The following is a 23146-nucleotide window of genomic DNA, read 5'->3' as shown; positions in this document are numbered from 1 at the left end:
GCTCTCGTAACATTCGATCTTCAAAGCACCCGTATTATAAGTTTTTACAGGAAAAATAAGCAGATTTTAAAAAGATAAAAAATAAATTACAACAAATTAAACAGCTAAACTGACTTTAAAATGCACGCTGAGAAGTATAAAGCGGTTACACCAAGCGTTATGATCAGGGCATGCATTTCATGGTGCATTAGTCAGGAAAGGCTACTCCTAACATTTGGCTTCTTCCTGCCATGGCCTTAGATTGTTAGGCGGAGATTGCTAGCTCACTCCAATTTCACATTTTCAGCTCTCAGTTCACCAGACTGGGAACGGCAGGGTCAATACTGAGCTTGAACAGTGTGAACTGTGCTTTCCAGCAACAGGCAAAATATCTTGTTTTTTATTTCTTCGAGCAACTTAAGTACCTTTAGCTCTCGATGTATCGGTTAAGGAGACAGGCACGGAGAGAGGTCCTGTGCAAAGATGACCTGTAATAAACGAGTGTCCTCTCCTGTCTTGCCAACAAGAGCAAGTGTTCGCTGTCTAAAGACTGTTAGTGGCAACTTGCACTTGATCGCACCAGAGGCCGGGGGTCTGTTACACCGCTGGGTCGCTGACTGGATGGCTAATGCCAAGAAGTCAGCTAACATTCTCACAAATATTAGCACTTTCTCTGTTTAGTGTTAAACGTTCAGCCACTACCTTAGTGGCGTACTGTACACCAACTCTTGGTGTGATATTGTGCAGTGGTTGAAAGCTTACAAGTAAAATTAGTGCCATCTCCCATCATGTCTAATATAGGTGTGTGTGGTTTTTTTTTTTGGTGGTGGTGGTAGTGAACTTACCAGGAGAGACAGGCTGTGGGCTTCGCTAATCGAAGATCAGATTGTATAAATGGTTAATGGGCAAACACATGCCTGATGGCTAGACGCTGTGGAAGCTGCACTCTACCTGATCCTCCAGCTGCATCTCTAGGTCACGGAGAGCGCGGTCTCTGTCCCGCACGCACTGCTCCAGCTCCTGCACTCGCTGCTCCAGTTTCCCAGGCTGCCAGTTCATTGCCGCCAGCTGTCGCTCCATCAGTTCCAGCTGCAACGACACACACACAATGTGCATCATTTTGAGAACTTTAAAGCACAAACTTTTTTTCTAGACCACTGTAGTTTCTTCATCAAAACACAAGATTAACAACTAACAGAGCAGGAATATGTAATTATGTACTTCGCATGTACCACTTATTATAAAGATCAATCGTAAACTCCTCGTGGTTAGTTAAAGGTATTTGGTACCATATCAGACACAGTCATACACAGTCACACTCAAGCACCTACACACAGATGAAAAAAAAAAAAAACCAGACGTACGAAAGTTGAAGACATGACTGATTCACAGGATACACTTAGCAAGAAGACAAGACTACAGACAATCGCAGTAGAAAATACAAACACAAACTGCAGACAGAAAGGGTTGAGAATCTTAAAGTAGCGAGTCGATACATTTTTTCTTTCAGTGTTGAGAGGAAATGAATACGTAAGCATTCCAGTTTCACACGCCTTCCTTTAAATAATATATCTTAAGCAAAAAAAGAAAGCTGACAGTGCGTATAATCAAGTAGAACAGCAGCTTTTGTACTATTTTGAGAGCAGGCAAACTTGATTAATGCTTAATAACAAAAAGGAGGACGCCGGCCTACCCGCCAGCAAGAAATAGCCTCCTCAAACAAATGGCTTGTGCGCGACAATATTCCAAGACAGAGGCACATATTTTTCTTTGTTCTGTTTCAGACGGTTTTATCAAACGCCAGCAAGTCACAAGATAGATGGGTTTATGATTGGCTTCACGAAGCGTCAGCTGGCCATACAGGGGTCTTGTCCGAACTGACCATTTAAATAACAGTGCCACACTTTGTGCAAGCATAACATTATCTTTAAAAAAAAATGTAGCGACTGATTCCACTGTTCTAGCAGCTAAGAAAAAATTTTAACGAGGAAAAAAAAAATCTCCGAACGAAAATGAGCCCTAGTAGTTTACATAGGTTGTCTTCCATGAGTTAAGCACGTAAGTCTTCTTCTTTCATTCTTTCTCACGCGCGCGCAAGCGGAGGAGCCGCAAACAATCGATGTTTCTGAGCGACAGCAAAAGGTCCCGAATGATGTGAAGCACCCAGGAGAGAGGCTCTGTGTCAAACGCAGCGGCCTGCAAGAGACTCCGGCACCGTCTCGTCGTATCTCTGCCACAGACGCCCCCAGACCTTCAGAACAAAGACGACGACGGTCAGAGATTAACTGATGTTCAGCAGCGAGAAACAAACTGCAATATGGAGGGAGGGAGAGGAGGAAAGAGAGGGGAGTTCCAACTATTCTGCCCTTGCCAGCTTGCCAGACACCCATTTTTTTTTATAAACTGTAATGGAAATAATAAGTATGCAATCTATGCATACTGCAAATTATGCAGCAGTAATGAATCCAGAACCTAACTCTGCCTGAGATAATGTACGAATCACCACACAGTTAAAATAAACAATTAAACAAACTACTAAAACGAGGCAGGTGTGTACAAAGCTTCCGGTTTAGCCATATTCATTGCCTAGGTTCGTTGAGACTAATAGCGGTCTCAGTGTTGGTCTCAGCAGACAGACAGTAATCCACCTATACACGTCAGTGGTCAAATGAAAAAATGGTCATTCTTATCAAATGTCTTTACCACTTAAACTGAACACACCATTTATGTTAGAGCATCTGTGCCATGAATCGTGCCTGCAGGCAGGGCAGCAATCAAATAATGTCAGAAACCGCGAGACCCCACGTGCAGCAGGCCTCGAGAGACCCTCGTAATACTTCTCGTGCCAAGCCAGGCGATGACGGCGTCAGGTGAGGGCGGCTGGGCGGAAATGACGGGCGCCTTGATGTCAGCTGACGCTGGTGAAGGATAAGTCGTGGTTACAGAGGGCGATAAAACTGGTAGATACGCCGTGACAGAAGACAAATAGAAAAAATATCAATAACTACATCAGACTATAGGAGATAATATCCGAGGCCGAGCAGTGTGCTGGAAACTATCACAATGTTTCAGAACTGCATCTCTATCTACAAAGACGAAATAGTGGCGCAAAATGCGCCATCTTATACTAATGACTGACAGGAAAGAAAAATTTATTTTTAAAGAAAATTCTTTTGATACATTTCCTCAATATGAATCTACACTGTATATGTCACAGTAAATGCTTTGATGCTTCGGCGGTCTTACATCTTATAGTAACTGTCGAAATGTTTAGGCCTTTATTTATTCCACTCGAACGTCTTTGCGTAATAAATTTATTTCTGATTGTATGACATAATGGAATCTCTCTCAAATGCATAAAAGATTTTCTCACGATAGTCTACTAAAATGCACTTGCCGAAAGACTGCCAAGCAATATGCTGTAGAAAGCCTTCATTCCACAAGCAGATGTGCTTGTCAGCGTGCATAATTAAGCAGTTATTTCCGACACCTTACAGATTTACACCACAAATAAAACTGGGTGACACTGACAAGGGCAGAGTGAACTTGCTTTTCACGATTACATGAAATATAGGAAGCGGGGCAAGCAGCATGGTAATGAGAGAATACAAAGAGAATACAAATGAAATGCTGCACAGGCCGTGGAGGAGAGTGCGCGAACGTGTCCAATGCATATTCACCGAGCGTAGTTTCACGATTCCGTTATGCAGACGCACCACAGATGACATATTAGCCGGCGATTGGCTGCTGCTCTGTGCCTACTAATGAAAGGTCTTCTCCGCAAGTAAGGAGAGAGGTCAGCCCTGTGCAGGCTGCGGTGACGATGGAGGCGCGTCTCCTCGCACGTAGGGTGGCGAACGGCAGGTCTGGTTTGTTGAGTTTTACACCGTGTTATCAAGGCCAGAAACTCGCATTTCATCGAAACGGTGAAAAACAAGGCTTCAAAAACAGGTGATACAATAGCAATTCCACTAACAATATTAATTTACAAATGGAAAAATGAACATTATAAAAGGGAAAGTAGTATTTAAAAAACCCAAGAAGAATTACATTTTAGCCTGCCCATGGTAGTCAAAATTTCAGTAGTACTTTTCTTAGTTTTAATCATCAAATCATATGCTAAAGAAGAAAACAGAGAAAGAAAGAGAATGAGAGAAATAGAGTATGAGAGAGAAAGAGAGCATGGTCGGAAAAGCAGAATGAAACGACTGTTTCGGTTGACTTTAATCATGATTTGTGTATCGATAGGTCTCATATTAAGCAGACTGAACTGTGATGACTAGCAATAGCTCTTCCTGATCGACTTTTCGTCTTCAATATTTCCTTAATAAAATTGATGGTGAATATCACTCTAAGAAAATACAACATGACGACTTCTGTTTGCCAAAGCAGTGATGATGCCAAGAAAGAAACAAACAAACAAACAAAGAAACAAACAAACCAAAACAAACAAACAAAAACTCCCAACTCTTCTGATGGTAAAGCGTTTCATTTTTCTAATGACATCTAGTCCCCATTATTCGAGATTTTTTTTTTGTTGGTCAAACTAACACGAAGAATCTGCTGCTACTAGAATCAACAAAAAACTAATGATCTTCACCACTATAGGGTGGCAGCTGTAAAACAAATGCATCTCATCGCCAAATTTGGTGTCTTTCAATACGAGGTAAAAAGAAGAAAAGTCATATTCAGCTCACTTCATTTTGCAAATTATTCCGAACAAAGGTTATGTTTTGCTCATCAGTCTTCAAACGCCATACCTAATCCATATGTCAATATTTTGTGACAGAGTGACAGGAATGCAAATAGAGGGCAGGTCCTCCAGGATCCGCAATAACTGTCTGGAGCCTGCAGGCAGGGACAGCGAGGTCAGGGTCGACTCGGGTATGTTCAAGCCTTTCTAAGTGCCGGAAAAAGCCCTGGCACGTTTGCAGCAGCATTAAGTCTGCCTCAGAAACGACTGCCCAGCTCATCATTACTGGAGTCTGGAGGGGCTGTGCGGGGAAGGGAGCTGCTGAAGACGGTAGAAGTGGGAGCCAGTGACTGTGGTGAAGCTGTTTATGGCTTCGTGTACCACTACAGTGCCGCGACCGGGTTTTCATGAAGAGGGAAGGCGTATGCCTGCAGAACTTCCTCAAATTATCATTCATTGTTGGAAGTAATCTGGAAATGAAAGACTTTTGTTTCTGTCGATGGAGACGTGATCAATGACACTTTTGCTATGCAAGTATCCCAGAGCATGCAGTACACCCCACAAGATATATATGACCGCTAGCTCCGACAGATCACTGTGAAGTAGGATGGAGGATGATACACACACACACACACACACACTCACACACACACAAACACAAACACATCTCATCACCAGACAACATCGTGACGCGCACTGATCCAGAATGTAATGTACACAACACACAGCAAGGTACGTGGTTCGTAAATAATAAATGGAAAACGGCCCCGTAACATAAAACATAACACCACTCTGAAGGCGAGCCACGTCTAAGAGATAGCGATGGTGAGCTAGCAGCAAGTCGACGATTGCAAACGATCTGTTCTCCCAACATGGTTTCAATGCGACTTATGGGAAGCGAATCCACAAATGATGAAGACGGAAAAAATGTCATAGCCTAGAGTCGTCGTGCTTGGTTCTTCAAAGACAGGCATGCCCACTGTGAACCGTCAGATCCATTAGATGAGGTTTCAAACGACACTGATGTGGCAAGCGTCCTCGACTCCACCATGAAAGGTCCTTAGCTGCATATTACCCGCAGGCGAAGCAATGAATGCTGTTGATGGCGATGTGTGCGTGTTATTCGGAAACTCCGAGATGACCGAAGCTGCCAACTGCGCATTATGGACCCCTTCCCTCAGTCCTAGCCCCACATCCAAGTGAGCACAACTCTCACACTCTGGCAGCTGATATAAACGGTTTAAGATATTTTTTAACAAAATACAATGTAAGCGTGAAAACTCCATCTATATGACACATAGTGAGGAAGGCGGACATGTTGGCACGACTTTTCCTACAGAAAACAAGGAACGGTCACCCATTAACCACGTCCACTGAGATATTAAGCTTCACAAAAGGCACCCATTAGTTTAATGTCATTCAATTTTCCTAAGAGAGTTCTTCAGCTGCCAGCACGTTTAAGGTTTAGACAGGCGTCAGAAAGCCGGGGCCTCCCAGACGGCCTCCCAGCCTGGCCCGGCGCTGCACGGTTGACAGTATTACGTCCTTACGTGCCTCGCTGCACGCATGGGATCAAATCTCACGTTGGGTCTGCAGTATTTACATAACTGCCACTTGCACCATTTTCATCCGTCTGGCCAAGAAAGTTGACTGAACAAACCCTATCACTCGGACGAACCGCTTAGTCGTAATAAGAACTGGCGATAGGAAGCGATCCAGGAAAGAACTGTTTCAGGATTTTCTTTTTAAAAAAATTCACTTTATATTCTACTTTGTATAGTGTAGCAATTAATTGTAGAATGCAATTAGAAGCTAACCTCTACATTATTATAAAAATGGTCTCCGTCTGGTCCTATTCTTAGGCCTGAGTAATTCATGCACGCCGGTTCTACTGTGACTAACGGGAACTGTTTGCGTTTAGGAGCAATGATGCAGCAAAAAATGTTGAGTGGACCATACTCTTTGGTCCTGATCGTGAGAAGTGCAACGAGCAGAGGCTGGACTATAAAAGCACGACAGTACAGTAGTCCAACCCTCTAAGGACAGCGGCCACTTACACTATTTCAGTAAATACGTTTACAATGATTTATTCGGTTTGGTGATTCAATTGATTTACTCCACAGGCTCGTTAAATATTAATCGGTTCATAAAGCTGTACCGACGTATCATAAAAAGTTACCTTTGGGTTTTTTCCCCCGTTTCTTCCTTCTTATTTTTCACATATGATATCAAATAAACGTACACACACACTGTTAAAGAATATGGGCTTAAAGCTTAAAAACATAACGACAATTGTGAAAGTGATAATCTACACCCCTAATTAAGGTCCTTTGAAGGATTATGCATTTATTCTGGATATGTAAATATGTAAAAGTAGCTTCTGGCTTGCGTGAATATGAAAGCAGTCCATGTCCGCTCGTTTTTCATCACGAAGAACTCATATGATGAATGAATAAGAAAGGGTATCCGGAAGAGATGTGATAAAGGAAATTACAGAGGGACAGGGGAAAAAAGCACAAAACTGTTCCCTTCGGAGAGTAAGGGAAACTCCTACAGTCAACGGCCTTAACGACCTAACCCTGCTGTCGACGTAAGGCTACATGGATGAGTCATGTTTGCCCTTGATTGCCAGCGACTTAACACCCATGAACGGAGGCAGTGAGAAAGAAAGGGAGGAACAAGATATCGGTAAGACGGCGCACACACATAAAGCTCTTGTCTCGCATGGCCAGTGATGAAGCTACACGTAATAGGCACAGTCCTCTAACAGATTATTCCACATTATTATAGGCCGTGAAATTAAGGTTCTGCGGGCACGACACAGCCATTCTCTGCATGAGGCAAATTGATTTACCAGCTCTGCTTCATTAATGCATCCCACTCGGGCCCTCAACACGCTCTGCCGGAAATTTAGGGAAATTCCCATCTCAATAACAGGAGTAGAGAAATACACCACGCAATGCATGCCCGGGAGACATAACAATGGTGGTCTCTTTAGTGGCAGTGCGGCACTGAATCACCAATAAAGTCAAGGTAGCGGGGTACCCGAAGCTCATTCATTAATGTACAGAGTTTGAGAAAGTAATAAAACAGGAATATCCTCACGCACGCACACAAACTGGCCTCATTACCTGTAAGTTTACCCATGCTAAAAGATGTGCTTGTGTGGTGTGTGCATCCGCACGTGCATACGTGTACATAAGTGTATTTATTAATTTATGAACCTTGCGTTACTTTTAAGTAATTTATGGACTCTACGTCCAACTTTTTCTTTCGACTTTTTAAACTTTTTTTTGAAAGAACACTGGGAATTTTCCAGTGACCAGTCTTCTAACCTTCTACACAGAATAGCAGATTTTTACCAAAAAACGTGTAGACGATAGAAGCAAAATTACCTGCTGTTCTGCGACCTCTGCTCTTTGCTCCGATGTTTGCAGTTTCCCTTCCAGCTCGCTCATCTGCAACAAAAATCAGAGTTTGTTTACTCTCGTTATTCCATCTCACCCCTATTCAATTGCTTTCCTTCTAAAAGCTGTGACTCATATCGACAAGGCCACTGCCGCTGCCCAGGCCCATCGAGATTTAACGAGCCAATCATCAACGTCTCTCATACTTGCAAATGGACAATCTGCAACAGCTTCTTCTGGCTGCATATCAATGTAAAGTGCTAATGTTACTGGTGGCGGAGGAGGGTCTCTGGCGCTTCCATCATGGTACTGATCACGAGGCAAAGCTGTCGATCGCATACAGATAGATCACTTCAAGTACGTGCCACGTGCGCGCAGACGTGATCAATGACAACCAACCAAACATCTCCCAAAGCTTCTTTACAACCAACCCCTCTTTGCTTCATCTCGCCTATGTGGAGACTATTCGAGTGTTCAGACACGGATGCAGCTTCTTCCACAATGCTCTGCATTAGGTTCTGGGAAGCTGTAACATCGAGTAACTAATAAGTCTCCGAAGAAAGGATGAAAAAAAAAATCAATAAATGAAATTTTCAATGTAGTAAGCTGCGCAAAAACATTTTCTAAGACTTGATGAACAAATGATTTATTTTTTCATGTGCAAGGCAGGGTGATGGTGGTAGTGGCGGAGTGGACGGGTGGATCGTGCATTCATCATAACCCGCCATCAAAACGCCAGTACTACCCTCCTCGTTAACGAATTCCCGCGCAGTAGGAAAAAAAAGAGAGAGAGAGAAGAAAAAGAACAAGTGATGTGGAATGATAAAAGTTGTGAAGTTTCTCTCTCAAATCAGCTTCCCCCTCCCCCAAAAAAGCCCAGTTTTCCATTTCCTGATAAGACTAAAAATTTGAGCTTGAACTGATCTGAATAAAAAAGACTATAGTTATTCTAATAAACACTAAAAATCTTTATTTATAGTAACAGAACCGTTTCCAGCACGAATCACCTACTGCACGCAATTCACACCAGTCTTTAGCATTATTCAAGTAGTGTTCCAGTGAGCACAACTCCCAGCTGTCACGCGCTATGTAACGGAGGCAAGGTCGAAGTACAACTCGAGAAAAATAAACATTGACAATTACCTCTTCTTCGACAAAGTCTTCAGCAAAGTCGTCTCTGCTGTACTTCACCCTTCCTCTTCTCCATCCCCTTCACTATCACCACGACTATTATCTTGGCTGCAGTAGTTAGTCGGCATCGACCAACCGCGCCAGCTATCGCCATCAGCACCACTATCGTCATGCCTTCCGTTACTAAATGTGTAAAGCATGTTCCGATGTCGTCTCCTTTACTTTTTCTGCTGACAAAGCGATGTCTCCTCAATCCCCTTTTCCCGACAGCAAAATGTACAGAAGTTATTTATTCATGAAGATTTAAGGAAACTTCGTGAAGAGAGAGAGAAAAAAAAAAAAAAACCAAAGAAAACACCGCCGTTCGCGGTCAATATAGGATAGCATGGCGGGTATTCAAACAGCGATCTCTTGGGTCATACGCAGCACGTGAAATATATCATAGGCTAATCTTCGTACCATCTCCTTTGCACGTTTCACAAGTGTCTTCGCATCAAAAATGTTTATGGTAAAAAATATTACTAGCGCTGTAACAAATCTTTTTTTCTCAGCCATCTTCCTAGATTGGGTTGTCTAGAAGGCCTGCTTTAAAAATAAACGCTGCGATATTTTCTGGAGTAACAGAAAATACGTGGCATCATGCTAATTTATGACACAGATAACAAAATTGACAAGGGATACAAGCACACACAGGGCCAAAAATATCACGATGAATGCATATACTTAAATGAAAGTACACACATTCACATTTACAGACAGGAAAAAAGAGATGACGAGTGACACACAGTAGACAATGCATATAATTCAGTCATGTGTAACAGACCGTATCGTAAACAACACTGTCTTTGGCAATCTGAACTCTTGAAAATCAAATAAATTTAGCCCAATTAGAATTTATTATACATTTAGCTCCGAAAAAAAATTCGCATTGTTTTTCAACACATCACATCACTAAAAAGAATCATGTCCATATGAAACGATAAAAAATAAAAAAGCGATGAGATACGAATGTTGCGTCTTCTACCATCAGCTCAATACGATGAAGTGTCTCTACATTCTTTGGTCACGTGTCACTTTTTGATCGGCAGGAACGACCAAGTGTTTGACAGCCCAGTCTGCTCGTGAAAATGGAATCAAGCTGCTCATAACTAAAATTTTATTCCAATTATTATTATTTCTTTCGAATCGAATCCCAACGTTGCATTAACAGTTTATTTCGAAAGTGAATAGTACTGCACTGCCTCGATTCGTCACGGGCAAAAAAACTTTACAGGCGATACTGCACTTAGTGGTAACAACTGGTGCTAGTCGTCCCAGCTAATCTCTTTGGCTCACTAAGTGTAGCTCTTTGCCGATTAACGATTTGCCTAGAAAAACTACTAGTCTCGTTACCTTAATCTCCAGGGTACAATGACACCGACTGGATGCGGAGAGCTAATTTCGACATTTCAGGTCGCTCCTCGACTTGGATTGAGCGTTTCTGTTGGTCGCGGAGACTCTTGAAATCACCTTTGCGCTCATCAAGTCGAAGACACACGGCATCAGCAGACATGCATGTAGGAGGAAAAACTGAGGAAACAAAGATTCTTCCGCCCTTCGAGAGACAGTAATGCAAAGGCTCGACTAGCTGTAGTGGGATGGAGGGAGAAGATTGTTTTTTTTTTTTTAGTGTGAGAGACAATATGCCCATCATCTAAAACAGAAGAGCTGCTGTTGACACGCACAAGATGTCACTAAAGCTGCCGGTAGTGACACTGCTTTTCGTAAAGACAATAATCCGAAGGTAGTAAAATACATGTAACTCGAGATGTTAAAACAAACAAACAAAAATTGCTTCCTGTGAGTCACCGAGGGGTTTTGCTGACCATTCCTGAGAGCTTCCACCGACAGTGAGAGGAGAGGGATCAGATGGACCATGACTATGACAGCAACAACAACGCTGGAAGACTTGGACTTTGCTGATGACATTGCCCTGCTGTCACACCGCCACCAAGACATGCAGGAAAAAACAGAGGCCTTCTCAGAAACAGCTGGAAACCTTGGCTTGAAGGTCAGCACAAAGAAAACGAAAAGTATGAGAGTGAACGCCAGAGTCCAAGACGGCATCAAACTAAATGGAGAAGAGATTGAGGAAGTTGACAGTTTCTCCTATCTTGGGTCCAAAATGTCAGACACCGGGGATGCGGAGGTGGAGATTCGAGCCCGACTGGCGAAAGCCAGCCAGGCCTTCACCTCACTCAGGAGCACATGGAAGGCAAAAAACATCAGCCAGAAGACCAAACTGAGAATCTTCAAGTCAAATGTGATCAGCACCCTCCTTTACGGATCAGAATCATGGAAGATGACCAAAACCATCAGTAACAAGCTTGACGTCTTCCAAAACAGATGCCTCAGGCGCATACTTAACATCTTTTGGCCAAACACCATCACCAACGAAGAACTCCACCGAAGAACTGAAACCGAGTCCATCACCACACAGGTTCAACGAAGGCGTTGGCGATGGATTGGACATGTGCTCCGCCAGCAGACAGCAGACCTTTCCAGAGTCGCCCTACGATGGACTCCAGACGGCCGAAGAAAACGAGGCCGCCCAAAGGAAACTTGGAGAAGAACAGTGGAAAGGGAGATGAAAGGAAAGGGCTGGACATGGGGTCACCTAGAGCGGGTTTCAGCCGATCGACATCGGTGGCGGACTCTGGTTGAGGCCTTATGTGCAACCTGATGCACGAAGAGGAATAGATAGATAGATCCTGAGAGCTCTGTATTATTGTCTACTTGGTTTTTAAAAAGTTGTGCCTAATGTTGAAGGCGTGCCACGGCAAGCAGAACGTCTGCTCATTCAAGTTTAATTAGGTGACGATTAAAAATACATTCGTCCCATCCCCACCCCCCAAAACAGCCGTGTACACATACAGCAATTTTGATTCTGTACATCTTTTGATTACTTGGTCCATTAGTATCCTTCTCTGACCAGTTGTTACCACAAACATTTTCATCTGAAGAGACACTTGCTCGCACATGTGAGTGATAGTGCGTGGGATAGGCGAGTAGAAGGGAGAGATAGGGGGTGCCCAGGAAGATAAGGAGAAAATAAAATGGGGGGGGGGATTTGGTGTTTTACGCCGTGTCAGCAACTGAGGCTATATTACGGCAGGCAGCCAGCCCTGTAAACAGATGCCACGTGCAGAGAAAGAACAGCGTGCCCGAGACGAGAAATGAACTCAGGGCAGCCAACCTTCACTGTATTGGTGACAGGCGCTAACAGCGCTAACCGTTGCGCCACCGGGCCGCTCTGAAAATAAAATGGGAAAAAAAGAGACACTAGCCTATATACCGTCTACCCACTCTATAGTTATTTCTTAGCCAAAGGACTATTTTCTTTTATGGTGTGATGTGTAATTTTCCTTCCCCGATATTGGACATTTTTGATGCTATCACCGTCGTCGTTGTTATTAGCTGTAATGTATATTTAAGTACATGCAAGCACAATTACATGTTATATAGCTACATGCCTTATAATTAATAATGCACCATAAAAAAGTCAAACAGTAAGTGGACTATAATTGTGATACTGACTATTCGACCTTTTCTCTGGCCATGGACTGTAAATATAGGATTTGGGTGGAAAGAAGGGTAACTTAGCCAGCACCTAGCGCAGACAAGCAGCCACGCGCGCAAGATTAGCATTGGCGCAGAACTGGATAGCAGGCTACTAAGCAGTCACGATCCCCGACTTCCCCGGGCGTCCATTTTCTTCGCCTGCCACATCCTCCGGGAGAGCTGTCAGAGAGGAAGAGTGTAGACACTACGCCACCTATTGATACCGTTGGTCGCACCACCGTTTGTTTCTAGGATCACAAGCTGATCACGTTGTCGATCGTTCTAGTTTATCCGATAAGACCTGCATTATCAGCTCCTCTGCTGCTGCCTGCCTGCCAGGCTGATGAATCCGAGAAGGCCAGCACAGTGATGTGGCACTCTGCGAACCCCAATCCCCATCAGTCTGTCTTGCACGCACGCACGGGCAGGGAGAGAGGTATGACTTTTAGAGCCTACAGTTCCAGATGCTGCTGTTTTATGTAAGCTCTGGGTGGACATGCCAGGAATTAAACACTATATTATCAGAAAACAATATTTGTGCCGTCCATACACGCGCTGAATCCTCTATGAAACACGATTTTGCTGTCCTCGTATACTCTATTTCTGTTTACAGTTTATACTCGAACAATCAATTCAAGTTGTTCATGAATGGTTGCTTTAGTTTTCAAGTTTGCATCATTTGCCTATTTTATGTATATGTTAAGGGAGATAAGATGAACGAAATCAAAGTATTACCATCTGACGACTAATCTGACGACTAATTAAATATCCCCCCAAAAGGCGCTAGCTATTGCAACCTTGCCTAGGCTTTGTCATCCGCCAGATACAGCTTAGACCAGGGGTCTCAAACACGCGGCCCGCGGGCCGAATGCGGCCCGCGAAACATTTTTGTGCGGCCCTCGGCCACGTCCGTGGTGTATATGTATGTTGTTCTTGGTGATTAACTCCCGCAGTGAAAATTACCCCCGTTATTAGTGACAGAGACAACGTCAACTTATTTTAATAAACTAAACTGCCTGTGCATGTAATAAACTAAACTAAATGTAATTAATAATTATAAAAACTTTATTTTAGCATTTAACTGCAGTGACAGTAGTGTTCGTAAAATTTAATGAAAAAACATTTTCTTTTTGTGGTGCGGCCCGCTGACTGGCTGTTACTTTCCACTGCGGCCCACATGCTAATATGAGTTTGAGACCCCTGGCTTAGACTATTTCTCAGCCAATGTTGTGTTTATGACAATTAAAAGACAACAAACACTTCAGATGTAAAGCCCCACTCCCTTTTTTCCTTTCTTTTTTTTCATTTTGCTGACAAATCACAGGGAATTCAATATAAAGTGTAGTTACAGTGCTTGCCAGGAAAGACCTGCACAGCTTCCCAGAAAACTCATATCGACATCTACATGGGCACCTTCTGCTGTTGTCTGTAGCGGCTCGCCTCTGCGCAGGTTTCATAATATTTATTTTCTTAGAACTTTCCTACACTGCGCTTTCCCTCAACGGAATCCACATGTAAGATAACAGCGCATGCGTTCTTGCCACTTATCGCTGAATCCAAAGCAAAGGTCCCAGAACAGCTTTCTGCGCAGCCTAAGCACAGGCTAGAAGTATGCTAATTTTCCAGCACCACTCCGTGATATCATTAATTTTTCACCCGATTCCTGTCCAAGCAAATTACGTGGGAACCGCAAGGCAATTTCTCTGATATGATAACATCTAGATCAAAGAACCTGATCTTGTCAGATAAGAACGACTTCTTTCTTCTTTCGTTTTTTTTAGCCGTTCAATACACCTTTTTTTCAAAACGAATAAGGTAATAGATAAAATGTCATCCTGCTGTGCTAACTGCCGTGTGCCAGAACGTAATCAAAGTTACCAGGAAGTTTCTGGTGCTTCGATCGTATCTAAAGCTATCCGAGTAAAAAAAAAAAAATCTTCTGGGACTTCTATTTATAGACACAGCTCTGCCCAAAGACAGAATGCGGTAAAAGATGCAGGCCAAATTCCCACGCCCTCGGTGCTTGAAAATCCGGCCCCTGAATTATTCCTGGCACACAGCCAGACCAAAATGGCGCAAGGGTCGTTTCCATGGTAAAATCAGAAGCCTGTGCGACGGCTTCGGCACCTTCAGACATCCCTTTGAAATACCACCCACTTTCTCGGTGTGCATGCTACATGCTGGTTGCCGGCGGGAAAAGGAACTGCGAACTCGCGGTGGAAGCCTAGAGGATTGCGATGGGGGCGTGTGGGTGGGTCAGTGCTTGGTAGCAGGATATTGGGCAGGTGTGTCCAGTTGATGGGTTGGGGGTTACTTGTGGCCCATATGACCCTTAGTTGTGGCTTGCGAACATCAAGCTTTCAAAACATTAAATATACGTATAAAACCTATAGTGCAAAATAAAGTATAGCTTATTTTTTCGTCCTGATTAAGTTCATAAGACATTTTTTATCACTCTTCCCTCCCCCACCCCACCACACACATTTTACAGCAGTTTCTTGACAAATATTTCTTTCCATCGCTGTTACTTCACAATGATTTATTGATTTAACTTATTTATTTCGCTAATAAACTACTTACTTAAAAGTGATGGTCTTGGAAAATCTGGAGTGAAAAATACTACTGAGCATTTCTTGAAGGCATGATGTTGGGCACTAACAAAAATGTAAAAAAAAAAACTTGTCTGTTGTACAGCCCGTGATGTTTACATATTTGTAAATTGCCCCGTAACTTTCAACAGATTGAGTACCCCCGTGATCGTAGTTATAAAGCGGAGGAAACTCCCATTGCGCAAATAAACTTACGCTGGGTGAATCTGATATCTTGTGATGTTGTGTGTGTGAGAGAGAAAGAAATGATGATGATGATGCCATGACGATGACAAACGACAACATGACACACTGTTTTAACTACCTTTTGTCCCAAGGCACTGCGAATCTTGCCAGCTTGCTGACGAAACCTATTGAGAGAATCTTCCAGATGTAGGCACCTTTCTCTCCAGTTGATGCAATCCCCAAATGGGCTTCCTCGCGAGCTGGGACTTTCCTCCATGTTATCTCCTCGCGATCGTCTACCACCAGCAGACATTAGAACTTGAAGAGACCCCTGGAGGTATGTCGTTAGCCTTGAGAGCTGGTAGAATGGTCATGAAGTAATTTACTGACACTGACGATCTGTCATTTCTTGTGCTTTGAGGAAATCAGAACGAAGCATACCCAGGAGAAGCCGCACACGTTGTTGCTGGCGATCGCAAACGCAGCATGTCTGCAAAACATCGTGGAAGAAATGTAATGACAATCGTCACGAGGCAGCGTAAACCGAAGGAAATTAATCATTCATGTAGTGGGTTAGTAAAGCTACCGTCCATTACTATCAGCAAAGTTACAGCAAATCTTTCTTTCTTCCTTCCTATAAACTCCAATGTCGTTTGGCCTAATATGGGGATAGTAGTTTTTTTTTTCATCACATCATGATGCATGCCTTAAATTTAAACATTAATAATTAAATATTTGTCACTTTCAGTTCTGGTAATAGTGTATCAATGTGGAAATGACAACTACGGAAGTAATGTTTGAAGAGGACACGACATTCATAAAAGTGTAGAAATAAAATAGTTTTACAGAAATAATATACAGAAGTAAACTGAATCACCAACGACCATGCACCCATATTCACATATAACAGAACAGAAATATCTGTTTATAAATGAAAGAAAAATTACAGACACACGTTAAGCATGCTCATGGTCAGAACAGGGTCACGGTGAAGTCGTCTTTCTGAAAAGATATGTCGCAAGGTAATACTTAAAGGTGGAAAGAGAATGAGAGTGACGAAGACTGACAGGTAGTCTATTCCAAGTTGATGGTAGGAGAAAGACCTCTGTCCATTCATCGTTGTCTTAGTGGAGCTGGAAGCTCAGTGTCAAAAGATGAGCGAAGAGGTCGTGCAGCCTATTGATCAGAGCGAGTTCGGAGAGGTACCGAGGACCAGTGCCAGAAACGGGAGAGTAAGTCAAGGAGGAAAGTTTGACTATACGATCCGCGACTGGCGGCAATGAGGAGAGCGAATGATGGATGAGATATTTTCATATCTAGATGGTCTGCAGATGAGGCGAGCAGCGTTACTCCGGATCCTTTGAAGTCTGCCAAGTAGATACTTGGGAATGCCAGTCAAAAGAGAATTACAACAGTCAATCCTCGAGAACACAAAGGCACAGATTAGAGTTTTAGTTGCATCAGCGGTGAGATAATGACGAATGGTACTACTCCTACGAAGTTCAAGGTAAGCAATTCTGCAGACATGAGAAATCAAACTCTAACAGAGAATGACACTTAAACTGCGGGAAGATGTGGAGAAAGGAATAGCTGAATGGTTTATGGACAGAGACCGTGTGAGAGAAGGATGACTCAGAAATTTCTTGGGACAAGTAAGTAGCAGCTAAATTGCCACATACTTCTTGAACCCAGTATGCTGGCGACATGTCAAGTGCATTCTGTAGTTTGCACACAAAAAATTCGTGAAAAACGATGTACACGGAGACTAGAAGGACACCTGCGAGTTGCCGCGTACGTGGTTAGAAATTAGAATACCCATTTTCAGAAATAATACAACTTTTGGTCTACATAACTTGTATAGAAGATAAACTTCACACACTTCCCAACTGGGTGCAATAAATCTTACTGTCACTGTGCCAGCACTACTAGCCTGCAGCGAAGAAAGGCCCAAAGCGAGGAGCGACCACTTGTTGCTAACACACCTTTACACCTCAAACCATAAAGCCCCATTGAAAACTTTTAAGAGCGGATACAACCGGAAATGCATTAAAACATGATTCCGCGATGAATTTCCATGTAAATATATTCTTAATTCAGTATACGAGCTTGTGAGACAGACAACTGACAGGCAGGACTGAAGACTGCGGGTTTGAAGCAGAAACTACACAGATAAAATGGTTTCTCCACTACTTTTCAAAGCCTTAGAGGATGCATTAGCCCCCTTCAAGTTATTTTCTTCGGCGTTTCCCTTTCATTATTTAACACGTTTTCGAATGGAATGAGACTGTTAAAGGATTTTGAAGTCTGGGTGGAGTTCAGCTCATTATGGGGCCTGGCAATACTCAGAACACCATCCAAGTAGGGAAATATTTTCTAATACCTTGCAGCAGCCGTCTTCGGTGTCGGAGGACTTGCCACCTTCTGGCTGTCGCTTGCTGAGTTCACTACTTTGCTAAAAGATTACTTCCTTCGCCTTTTATGTTTGTGCTTATTTAGAGATGTGAACAGTATTTATTGCCTATCGAGTCGATGTTTCATGATTTTTCAAAATAATAAAATATTTATCAAAGAATTTCACAAAGTACCACGATTATTTCTAAAACGTTATTTTAGTTTAGCGCTGAAAATTACAACTAGCCCTTGATGAATGTTTCTGTCAAAAAGAAAGGAAATACAGAAACCACGGGGACGGTAAAATTATTTTTTTTGCCACTACACTTTTAAAAATGATAATTGTCTGTTATCTCAAACAATAGATACATCGGCATGAGGCATTTTCACGGATCCTTGGTCTAAGCGTGATCAAAATGAAAACTAGAGGAACTCAGTAGCAGTAGGGCAGGAAAAATGTAAACGAACAGAGAAGATCAGTGAAAAGTAAAAGACGATGAGAGAATTAATAAAGATGATGATGATGACTGTAATAAGCTTTGCATTAAATAAAACAGCTTCGCGTGGTCACCAGGTATTCATCAAGGAAAAGTCGCGTCAGCAGCACTGGGGTCATGAACGACGACCCCACCAGGAGAAAGGAAGGTTGTTATTACTACTCGAGGGCTAAGCTTGCCACTGCAGGCCAAAAACCTGCGTTCCAACACCATCTTATCTACAAATGCCACTCTATCGCTGACCTGCCTCGCCTCCCTCCAACACGTGTTTCACTGCATCCGCTCATTGCCCGCCTGCTGTTGCTGGTACAGAGCTAGATACCTGTCTTCGCAAGCTCTTCTGTCGGGATACCATGCACGATCAAGACCTTGTTATAAATGTCTTTTAAAAGTCATAATGCTCATGATAAGGATGGAAAATAGGGTGCTGTGGGGGCTTTCCAAATGAACAAGATTTTGGCAAGAAAAGAACAAGTTAAATCGCCAACTTTGTTCGCTTCTTCCAACAATGTGTTCATCTCTCTCACATATATATATATACAGGTGTGCACCTAACCTCTCCCACCAACGAAGTCAGGCGCTAAAATACGCAGTCAACATCTTCCATTGTCATTTGCTTCGCGCAGTTTTCTTTTCCTTTATTTATCTGACAACACCTACACATTCTAGGACAGGGGTGGGCAAAGTTGGGTTTTTTGGGTGACCGGTCTCAAAATTTATGCGGCAGGCCGGTAAAAAAGCCCATATCAACTGACTTCACAACAGACCTAGTGATAATGGAATGGACATCAAATAAGTACATAATCACGTTCACTTACCTAATTTATCGTGTAAAGTGAATTCGCTAACAATAAGACTTTAAAACCAGCCTTTCTTTGGGAGGCAGCCGCTCCCGATTCTCTACATCAGACATGTCAGATGCGTTATTTGTTATATTTGTACTTTGTGTTAGAATGTTACGGACTGCCGATCTCTATCGCTGTCGTATTTAAATTAAATTTCAATCAAATTAACCTAGGCTGAATAAAAATGTTACAAGTGCACTTCACATTTTGGGAGACGGGCCGGTCTAAAGACGTCCGAGGGCCATAGTTTGTCCACCCCTAGAAGGTGACTTTTAGTGTTGAACGATATGATTAGACATCATCGAGTCGAATGCACTCATACGATTCTAAAACAATTCTAAGTTTACCATTGCCATCTATGTCCTTTTGTTTCTTGTTAGCTGAATGATCCCAACGTAGCACTAAAAATGAGATATCGTCAACATAATATAAATACAAAATAAAGATAATGAGATTACATCACTGAATGATTTATAATCACAGATTCACCACCATTGCATAACGAGTGAGGTTTCATTGGATAGCTTTGCCTTCGGACATAACAATCCAAGCTCACTTGAGTGAATGAGCAGTTATCCTGAGCTCCATTCATGTGTGTACGAATATCAGTGGCTCATGTTTTTCGGCATGCTTATTATATTTACCCTGAGTCTTTTTAAAAGAGCTTGAGTTAGCGATGCTACTGTTGGGTTGAGAGTGAATTATTGTAAATATGAGGTTCTGGCTCCATTTCAGATCCAAATCTGCCAGGACCAACAACTGGCATTAATATAGGCATCCAGGACAGCCGGTCCATTTGGATTGTCCCTCTTCAACCCGGCATCCCACCAGTCCTCAGAACCCCACCATACGCCCCCCTACTCTCTCTAGATTTTCCCTGCACTGTTTCTGCATGGAGGCAGGTATTGATCAGACTTCCAAACTCTGTCAAGACAGCGCCTTCTGACCACACATGAAAGCTGTACAAGGATGGGAGCAGTTCCTTGTGGTCTAAAGGCTTTCATTATTTATTACTTAGGGAAAATTATTAGCTTTTCCTTTGACAAGTTTATTAATGATGATGAAAACGTTTGGCTCATTTTGTACTAAGGCTCAATGTTTATAAAGCTAAAATAATGTCCTTCGCATCTGCCTGGAATTACTGACTACAGAACAAAGATATCATATTTTCAACAAGTCCATTGGCAGGATTTAAATGTTGAGATCTGTATAAGACATTTTGTTTCATTATAAATTAATTTTTGATCTTTCTTAAATAAACTGCTCAAATACAAACCTGTTTTTGTGTTATCAATCATCAAATCATATTTCTACTCACTGAGTCATCTGGCCATCTCATCTGACTCAAGCCTAATGTTTTGATGGCAAATAAAATCCACGCATTACTAACGAAGTAATGACTCACTAGTTTAGCAGATTCAGAACTTAAGTACTTTATCATGAAGGCACTGATCTCAAAAGCAAATAATTTATGAAGGGAGCAATCAATAAGGAAGTAGTGGAATCCAATCTTCAAATTTATTTGCTGCCATCCAGAGCTTGACAAATTGGTGTTCACCTGCATGTTGTATCAGAGCCATATAGAAAAATATAGCTGTGAAGTTTATCAAGATAAAACTTACTGCATGTTTAAAAAAGACATGCATTGTTGCAATTGATCTTGTTATTAATGGTCAGGACAACTAATCAAATAGCAGTCAGGAATTAAACAACATTTTATCAAAGTATTTATAATTTAGATATCAATTTATACATGGGACAATGATGCACAATTAATTGCATCATTTTATTTCTTTACATTCTTATGTTATACACCTTTGATGCCTTCTTATAATCACAATACAATATTGGCCTATAGGTGTAATATTATACACTATTAACACTGGAAGTATTTTTTTTTAATATATTTATTTTTTTACAACATGGTAAATTAACACTGATGAGATAATAAGCAATGATTCTCGTAGTAGTCTTAGTAATTAGTAAATCAATAGGAAATGCTGCACAGTGTGGGCAGGGGGATGGATGACTGTAACATAAGATACCAAGAGGCATTTCATAATGATAATAATGGGTATTTGTAATGCGCAGCACCACGACCAAGATAGATGGCATTTGCTGTGCAGACCAGCAATGATAAATGAACATAGTGGACAGTGAGATATGTACAGGTACAGAACGTAAAGCAATGGATGAAGGTATGAAAGATATTGTTAACAGCTGGCTGCAAACTTGATGGTTAACATGACAGAAAGTATTTCATCTGTCTTGATGGACATATTTTTTTGACATAACTGTATCACTACAGCATTTAATAGCACACGCTACATTTTTATTACCTAGCCTCTCTTTACCTTTTTCTGGCATTAAAACAGCATGTAGATTCCATGAGAAATGAGTGTCAAACTGTCATCTTTATATTAAATTATCTTCAATGATAAATAATTGTCTCTGCATGCAACTACTTTGGGATATTAGCATTACATTTTGTGTTTCCCAATGTCTTTTTCTTTTTTTTTTTTTAGAAGTAGGAATCCTGAATTTAACCTAGCTATATTTAAAACAACTTTTCCTCACTGTCAAAGAGAATATATATGTTTTTAAGCAGGTAACTTCTATTAATAATAATTCACTACAATAAAAGCTTACATAATTACAGTACAAACTACAATGAAAATTATGCAAGGTAGTACAATCAACCTAAAAACTACTGAAGGGTAATACAAATACCATGAGCAATTTCTCTTATAAATTTTGCAAATGGTAAATTATGAATGCACAAATACCAAGGGCATTAAAACCAAACATGTATAAGTAACATTACCAACTGACACATTCAATAATTCGCTTACACAGTACGACTAAATCAAGATGTTTTCAATATATCAAACAAGCATTCTATTACTTTGTTGTGTCCCTCTCTGTCCCGTCTGTCAGTCTCAGTACTGGAAACTGTATGGCACATCCAGATGCCTTATTTTTTTTTATGAGTAAAAGTAAAATAAAGCTAACGACCGTTTCAAAAAGTTTTAATAAACAAATGGAAAGCTATTCCGTGCATTTTCGATGACGACAACCGATCCATCCTGAACATGATAAGAAATTTAATATCAGATACACCTCTTCCTTATGTTAATCATTTGTCTGATACTTTTGGTGTTAAGGTATATGTTACGAACACCCACCTGTATCTGAAGTGCAGGTCGGTATTATGAAGACAATGGCAATATGTTCAAACGGTTGCATACACTACAGGCGTGTTCGAAAAGAATATGTCGTCTGCTACTTCTCTGCATAGGGTCGATTCCTTCACACTTGTCCAGTCCTTGATTACAAAGATAAGATGCTTGAATGAAAAGAGTAGCTTATCACTTTATCATCAGTTAGAATTAAAGAATGCACTCAGATGCCATAGTATAGAGTCACTCTCTTAGAAAAGACTTTAACAAGTGGTAAGCCGGTGGTTTTATTGCGTTCGACAGCGCACTGTACTATTACACTGCTTCATCTGCGCAGAGCACTCCTTTCACTTAAGAGACTTTCTCCCTGTGTCTCTTTGCTTTCATTTGCATAAGACTGAAATTTTATGTTCGTAAATACATTAATGCACTTCAGATGATCAATGTAAACTCACAAAGAACACTCACTGCAGCAATATCTCAAAACCGTCCACCATCGACAAACTTTGACCCATGCAGCCATGACCCGGATATAATTCTTTATATTTCCGGAGATATTTAGAGCTTGAAATATCGACCAAAAAAATTCAAGTATTAATAATATCAGGTAGTTTAAGTATATAATATTTCTTATGTTACTAACTTATAAA

The 23146-nt window shown here is 41.6% G+C and overlaps 1 protein-coding gene across 1 annotated transcript in view; it reads right to left on the bottom strand.

Annotated features, from left to right (window-relative positions):
* The window catches only part of LOC112570576 (uncharacterized protein CG43867-like), a 66842-nt gene extending 43817 nt beyond the window's left edge, over positions 1-23025 (bottom strand). Inside the window, 5 exon segments of the mRNA XM_025249088.1 lie at positions 931-1068; positions 8068-8130; positions 15724-16074; positions 22503-22642; positions 22965-23025. Of these exon segments, the coding sequence (XP_025104873.1) occupies positions 931-1068; positions 8068-8130; positions 15724-15861 (339 nt within the window). The 5' untranslated portion in view covers positions 15862-16074; positions 22503-22642; positions 22965-23025.
* Between the last annotated feature and the right edge of the window lie 121 nt (positions 23026-23146).

Source organism: Pomacea canaliculata, linkage group LG8 (assembly GCF_003073045.1).
Source record: "Pomacea canaliculata isolate SZHN2017 linkage group LG8, ASM307304v1, whole genome shotgun sequence".
Lineage (NCBI taxonomy): Eukaryota > Metazoa > Mollusca > Gastropoda > Architaenioglossa > Ampullariidae > Pomacea > Pomacea canaliculata.
The sequence above is the reverse complement of the archived record's forward strand: the minus strand, read 5'-3'. Positions and strand labels throughout refer to the sequence as shown.